The sequence below is a fragment of the Populus euphratica genome, unplaced genomic scaffold (genome assembly GCF_000495115.2).
Source record: "Populus euphratica unplaced genomic scaffold, PopEup_1.0 scaffold1377.1, whole genome shotgun sequence".
In the NCBI taxonomy this organism is placed as follows: Eukaryota; Viridiplantae; Streptophyta; class Magnoliopsida; order Malpighiales; family Salicaceae; genus Populus; species Populus euphratica.
Window position 1 is genome coordinate 1 of NW_011501224.1, and position 7,887 is coordinate 7,887.

Below are 7,887 nucleotides of genomic sequence, written 5' to 3' on the forward strand. Positions count from 1 at the left end.
AAAAAATTAGTAGGAAGGTATGAAATGGAATCAAAACTCTTGAAAATTAAGGAAAAAAACATAATCATTCTTTTGAGTCAACAAAGAAAGGCTTTCCATGTTTCCTTGGCTTTTTCCACAAGTCTATGAGAGTAACAGACCAGTTTATGTTTTGTTGACAACATTATGTAATGAGCTATTCAGGAGAAATGTCTCAGCTCATGAGCTTCTTCTATATGTATCCTGCATTAGCTCTTCAAATTGATACATTGCTAAGTCCAAACTCCTCTGAAAATGGCTTTTCCTTGTTTTAGGACTCCCCTCAACCTCTTGTTGTTTCTTGTTCTGACACCTTCTGTGTTTGCCCAAACTCCTCCTAATGTTACTTTGGGTTCATACCTTATTGCTTCTGATACATCAGTTCCATGGAAGTCCCCTTCTGGTGAATTTGCTTTTGGATTCCACCAAATCAACAATCAAAAACTTTTCTTGCTTGGCATCTGGTACGATACAATACCGGAGAAAACATTAGTTTGGTATGCAAACGGAGATGATATGGCACCTGAAGGATCGAAGGTTGAGCTTACTCTTGATGGTAGTTTCCGACTTACTAGTCCTCAAGGACGAGAAATATGGAAGCCTCAATCTTCAGTAGGTGGAGTTGCTTATGCTGCCCTACTCAACAACGGCAACTTTATTCTCGCAGATAATAGCTCCAAGTCTTTGTGGGAAACCTTCAAGGATCCCCGTGATACCATGCTGCCAACTCAAATACTTGAAGTTGGTGGAAAGTTATCGTCCCGGCTAAAGGAAAGTAGCTACTCTAAGGGAAGGTTCCTGCTTCGTTTGGAACCAAATAATGGGAGTATTTTGCTCAAACCAATTGGATTGCCAAAAGGTTATGAATATGACGCTTATTTTAAAAGCAATGCTTCTGATGGTGCTTCACCACAGAATTCTAGCTATCAGTTAGTCTTTGACAAGTCAGGTCAACTCATTCTTCTCCGGATCCTAGACAGTAGAAGTGTTGTTAACCTCACCAAGGGAAGAGAGTTTCCAGCCGGAGATTACTTTTACAGGGCGACGCTTGATGTTGATGGACTTTTTACTCTGTATGCTCATCCCAGGGCTCAAACAAATGGTACATGGGGACAGACATGGGTTCCTATTTGGTCAGTCCCGGACAATATATGTACTGATAGTAATGGTGACTTGGGTGGCGGTCCTTGTGGATATAACAGCTACTGTAAACTTGGCGCAAACAGAAGGCCTAGCTGTGAATGCCTTCCTGGGTTTTCCCTCGCCGATACCAGCAACGAGTTCGGTGGCTGCCAGCTGAACCTAATGCCAAATTGTGAGCAAGGAAAATCAAAGCCAGAGGATTTATATGCACTGCAAGAGGTGCCAAATACATGTTGGCCATCTTCTTCAAACTACGAACAATTGCGGTCACTAAATGAAGATGAGTGTGGACGATTGTGCCTCTCTGATTGTAACTGTGTTGTTGCTGTCATCAAAGAGGGGACCTGTTGGAAGAAGAAAATGCCTCTTTCAAATGGCAGGCAAGACTATAGTATCTATGGGAAGGCTCTAGTTAAGGTAAGTAAATCTGCTGTTTCTTTAGACGAACCCTCTCGGCGAAAGTCAAATACGGGGAACAAGGATCAAAGAGCTTTACTTTTGGCAGGAGCAATTCTTCTAGGTAGCTCAGCGCTACTTATTTTCCTATTTATAGTAGCAGTATCTCTGTTTCTGCTCCAACCACACCACAGAAGAAGGAAACTTACCAGATCATCTAGCATTCTGGAAACAAATCTACGCAGTTTTACGTACAAGGACCTGAAAGAAGCCACGGATGGATTTAGAGAGCAGCTCGGACGAGGTTCGTTTGGAACTGTATATAAAGGACTTTTAACATCACAGAGTTCAAGAAAATATGTTGCAGTTAAGAAGTTGGAGAGGATGGTGCAAGAAGGCGAGAAGGAATTCAAAACAGAAGCAAGCGCGATAGCAAAGACTCACCACAAGAATTTGGTCAGATTGCTTGGATTCTGTAATGAAGGGCCAAACAGGCTTTTGGTCTATGAGTTTATGAGCAATGGCACCTTAGCTGGTTTCCTATTTGGAATTTCCAGACCTGACTGGAACAAACGCATTCAAATGGCATTCGGCATTGCACGAGCGCTTACATACTTGCACGAGGAGTGTAGCACACAGATTATCCATTGCGACATCAAGCCCCAAAACATACTCCTTGATGACACATTTACAGCAAGAATCTCAGACTTTGGACTGGCAAAGCTCTTAATGAATGAACAAACACGCACACATACAGCTATTAGAGGGACCCGAGGATATGTCGCACCAGAGTGGTTCAGGAACATGCCAATTACAGCAAAAGTAGATGTTTATAGTTATGGGATTATGCTATTGGAGATCATTTGTTGCAGAAAGAGCCTCGCTATGGAATGTGAGAAAGAAGAGGAGATCATACTAGCAGACTGGGCCCATGACTGCTATAAAGGAGGAAAATTAGACGAGCTGGTGAAGGCTGATGTGGAAGCAAAAAATGACATGAAGACGTTGGAGAGGTTAGTGATGGTGTCAATTTGGTGCATACAAGAGGATCCTTCTCTTAGACCTTCTATGAGGACAGTCACACAAATGCTTGAAGGAATTGTTGAAGTTTCTGTCCCCCCATGTCCTTCGCCTTTCAGTTCAATCTGCTAAGAAATACCAGTTCCAAATTATTCTCTCCTCACTTTCTCATCATTAAATTTGCTTTGCAAGTCATATAAACATGTTGTTTTCTGACAGAATAGAGACTCAATAAATAAATAAAACCATCAAATATAATGGGTTGTAATGTGATTGCAAAATTATAATATTTTTATTGATTGAATCACTTTTTTGTACAAGAATTTTGATAACTAATTAAAGAAAAATAATGACATTATTTAGCAAAATAAGAGCTATTCCGCAACATCTTTATTTGCAACTACCTTCCTAACTTGTTGGAGGTGATGTTAACTCAATCATTTCAGCTCCAAAGACAAAGATTGTTTTTTTAGCAGCAAATGAGACAATCATCAACACTCTTCCTTGCATTTGTTGCTGCAGACGCCTATTTTGCCCATTAAGGTTTCTATCAGCAAGCTGATTTTCTATCTTACAATAAAAACGATACATTTTATTTTTTCCAACCTCTCTTAGAAAATAGTACTTGATCTTGAATTGCTTTGTTTTGCCATGAAAAATTGGATTGTTAGAATTGCTATTACGACTTGATTATCAACATAAACCTTAGTAGCTTTCCTTTGCTCCATGTTTAAATATGCTAAGCGTTAAAATAATTAAGATGAAATACAAGAAGGAGGCTAGAATTCTAAATGATTTGTATATTATGAGTGCTTAGTCTTAACCTAAATACAAATAAAGTATATATAGGTTAAACTGAAAGTACAATTCTACCCTTAATAAATAAGACTACATAAATATTATTTAACATCTCTCTTCAAACAGACGATGTGACAGCTACAAGCATTGAGAGTTTGCAAACCAGAAAACAAAAATGAGAGATGAAATGTGCCTTGATAAAGAAATCTACAATCTGCAAGGAAGAAGGAACAAAAGACAAAGCAATGGTGCCATGCTTAAGATGATGACGAGTAAGATGACAATTGATCTCAATGTGCTTAGTTTGTTCATGAAAAATCAAGTTGTAAGCAATCTGAATATAACTCTGGTTGTTACAATACATAGGAGTAGGATGAGAAAAGGAAACTCCCATATCAGTAAGTAAACAATGTAACCAAACAATCTCTTTGGTAATAGATGTCATGACATGATATTCTGCTTTGGTAGATGGTTGAGAAACAATAAATTGTTTCTTGCTCTTTCAAGAAATAAGAGAATCACTTAAAAAGATACAGAACTTAGTAACAGACTTGCGATCTATGGAATTATTATCATGATCAGCATCAGAGTATGCACGTAACTCCAAAGAAGAGGTGGATGAAAGTAAAAGACTCTGAAAAACTGTACCTCGAAGATATCGCAAAATACAAAAAAAAGCTGCCTAATGAACAGTAGTAGGAGAAGCAACAAATTAATGGTGAGATATACCAAACTCCCAACAATAGTGCGGTATAAAGTAGGATCTATCAAAGATAAACCATCAGAAGAAGAGTACCTTGTGTTAACCTCAATAGGAGTATCTACAATCTTGTTATTAGTAAGTCTAGTGATTGATACTTAAAAGTGTATTTTTATCAAGGTTTTATATCATCATTTTGCACTTGAAGTATCAATAATTCCTTAACTAAAGCATGTTTTATAATAATATATCTAATAATATAAGATACCTTTAATTTATAGTAAATATTCATTTTAAATGCAGGCCTATCATATAAATGAAAGGATTGATTGATGAATTTAAGAACTGAAATTGAAAGGACAAAGAGATGACCAAACTTAGAAAAGAGATATCGGTGTAGTCTAAACCAGAACACTATTCAGTAATTGGATCATATCTAGAGCTTTAGATCTTAGATTTAGGTCTACTTTATATGGATGAAAAGGTAAGACATAGGCCTACAACTTTTATAGGAGCCCAAGATCTAAAAAGGCCATTTTCAAGTTCAAATTGGAGCAACAACAAAGAAGTCCCAATCTATCTTCCAGCCCGAGCACTGTTTATTATTTTGGCCATATCTGGAGTTCTAGAAGTCGAAATGATCTGAATTGTTTACACAAGATAACTGAGATAATTTCCTACAACTTTCATGTTTTCAAGTGGTTCCAATTTGGACGTTATCAATGACGTTTTGGGCAGACAAGAGAAGATAAGGATTGTCACCAAGTCAAGAGTTGGCCACCCACTCATCAATTAGTCATCAAATCAATAGTTCCCAATTTTGGCCTATAAAAGGAGGCATTTGCCATGCATTTAGGCATCTTGGTGTCCAGATCAAGATCATGCTCTTGCTTTGTCTCTTTGTATTTTTTGTAATGTTTATGCTTTGCTTTCATTAATATCAGGTTTATGCCTTTCATTTTCTTTCCTTTACTTAGATAACTTTATCTTATTTATGTTCTTATTTTGTTTATCTATTTTTCTTTCTTTCATTATGTCTAGCTAAGTTTATTATGTCAAGGTGAAAAGGTTACACTAATGATGTAAGAATAAGTATAGTATAAACTTAATATAGAGTTTAATGTTTGATACTAACATGTTTTATATTTGTTATCTTATTCACTCTTTAATACTTTGCTTGTTAAATGACTAATCTTGATTTATGTTGTATAACACTTGGTACAACAAATGCTTGGCACTTTCATAGCCCATATTGTATGATATAACCGACACCTGAGCTATGAAAGGAACTTGATTTGTTGTTAACATAAGTTATAATCATGAATGCTTGATGAAATTTACAAGTATTAGCATTAATTGAATAAGATGACTGATTAGTACTTAAAAGTGCATTTTTATCATGGTTTTATATCATCATTTTGCACTTGAAGTATCAATAACTCCTTAACTAAAGCATGTTTTATAATAATATATCTAATAATTTAAGATACCTTTAATTTGTGGTAAATGTTCATTTTAGATGCAGGCCTATCACATAAATGAAAAGATTGATTGATGACTTTAAGAACTTAAATTGTAAGGGCAAAGAGATGACCAAAATTAGAAAAGAGATGTCGGTGCAATCCAAACCGGAACACAGTTTGGTAATTGGGTCATATCTGGAGCTATAGATCTCAGATTTAGGTCTACTTTATATGGATGGAAAGGTAAGACATAGGCCTACAAATTTTATATGGAGCCCAAGACCTAAAAAGGCCATTTTCAAGTCCAAATTGTAGCAACAACAAAGAAGCCCGAATCTGTCCTCCAGGCCGAGCACTGTTCGGTATTTTGGCCATATCTAGAGTTCTAGAAGTCGAAATGAGCTGAATTTTTTACACAAGAAAGCTGAGACAATGACCTACAACTTTCATGTTTACAACTGGCTCCAATTTTGACGTTATCAATGACGTTTTAGGCAGACAAGAGAAGATAAAGATTGTCACCAAGTCAAGAGTTGGCCACCCACTCATCAATTAGTTATCAAATCAATAGTTCCCAATTTTGGCCTATAAAAGGAGGCATTTGCCATGCATTTAGGCATCTTGGTGTCCAGATTAAGATCATGCTCTTACTTTCTCTCTTTGTATTTTTTGTAATGTTTATGCTTTCCTTTCATTAATATCAAGTTTATGCCTTTCATTTCCTTGCATTTACTTAGTTAACTTTAATCTTTTTCATGTTCTTATTTTGTTTATTTATTTTTCTTTCTTTCATTATGTCTAACTAAGTTTATTATGTCAAGGTGAAAAGGTTACACTAATGGTGTAAGAATAAGTATAGTGTAAACTCAATTTAGTGTAAACTCAATATGGACTTTAATGTTTGATATTAACATGTTTTATATTTGTTATCTTGTTCACTCTTTAATACTTTGCTTGTTAAATGACTAATCTTGATTTATGTTGTATAACACTTGGTACAACAAATGCTTGGCACTTTCATAGTTCATACTGTATGGTATAACCGACACCTGAGCTATGAAAGGAACTTGATTTGTTGTTAACATAAGTTATAATTATGAATGCTTGACGAGATTTACAAGTACTAGCATTAATCGAATAAGATGACTAATATAATCATGTTAACAATCTATAATCTGATTGGAACCTCCTTTGTGTGTGGTTTCCAATTGAATAATAAGAGTTTATACTATACTTGTTTGACATACCATTAGTGGAACCTCTAACCTTGACATTTGTTATTATCATTGTTTAATCCTTTCATTAATATTACATCTCAAAGTTCTCATCATCTTCTTCTTCTTCTCCTTCTTTTTCTTTATTATTATTATTATTATTACTATTATTATTGTTGTTGTTGTTATTGTTATTGTTGTTGTATTATTGTTATTTATAATTTGTACAATTAACCTCCCTGTGGTTCGACCTCGGTCTTGCCAGGTTATTTATTACTTCGACACTCCTGCACTTGGGAGAAGACATCAATCTTTTAGTCGTGTCAGTAGTCAAGTTTTGGGGGTCATCCTCGAAGCTTTGGCACAAGGGGACATCATTGGAAAAACAATTGGAGAGGAACTACAGGTCTCCACAATGTCTGCTCGAATGAATGCAATGTTTAACCAAGCTGATGCCTTCATTGCCTTACCAGGTGGTTTAGGCACATTGAAAGAGATCTTTCATATTTCCTCTTGGGCCCAACTGCATATTCACCATAAACCCATAAGTTTGTTAAATGTTAATGGTTATTATGAGAAATTGTTGTCTTTTTTTGATCATGTTGTGGAACATGAATTTCTAACATCTTCTACACGACAAATCATAATCTCTGCTGCTACTACTGAACAATTGATTAACCAACTACAATCTTTCATTCATGTAATTGATCCTTCCATGAGTCACATAAATTGCTTAACTAAGGAAAGTTGTAAAAAGCTTAGATTGAACAATTGATTAACTAAGGAAAGCTTAGATTGAACAATTTATGATTGAACAATTTATGATTGAACAATCATAATCTCTGCTGCTACTACTGAACAATTGATTGACCAACTACAATCTTTCATTCCTGTAATTGATCCTTCCATGAGTCACATAAATTGGTTAACTAAGGAAAGCTATAAAAAGCTTAGATTGGATTTGAGCCTTCATTTATGAATCTTTGTGTCTTTTGGTTTTATTATTGTGTTTTGTTGTTTTTTATATTTGTTTTAGTGTGTTTCATGTTTGTCAGTGTTCGTTATTTCAGGTGATATCTTCTACACTCTATCTTTCTACCTTTAAACATTGAGGACAATGTCTCATTTTAGTTGG

At 35.4% G+C, this 7,887-nt stretch overlaps 1 protein-coding gene across 1 annotated transcript; it reads left to right on the plus strand.

Annotated features, from left to right (window-relative positions):
- The first annotated feature begins 156 nt into the window (after nt 1–156).
- LOC105117484 (G-type lectin S-receptor-like serine/threonine-protein kinase RLK1) lies at nt 157–2,829 on the plus strand. Its single transcript, XM_011015145.1, has one exon. It carries the CDS (start codon nt 274–276, stop codon nt 2,707–2,709), a length of 2,436 nt encoding a protein of 811 aa, XP_011013447.1. The 5' UTR covers nt 157–273; the 3' UTR covers nt 2,710–2,829.
- The last annotated feature ends 5,058 nt before the right edge of the window (nt 2,830–7,887 follow it).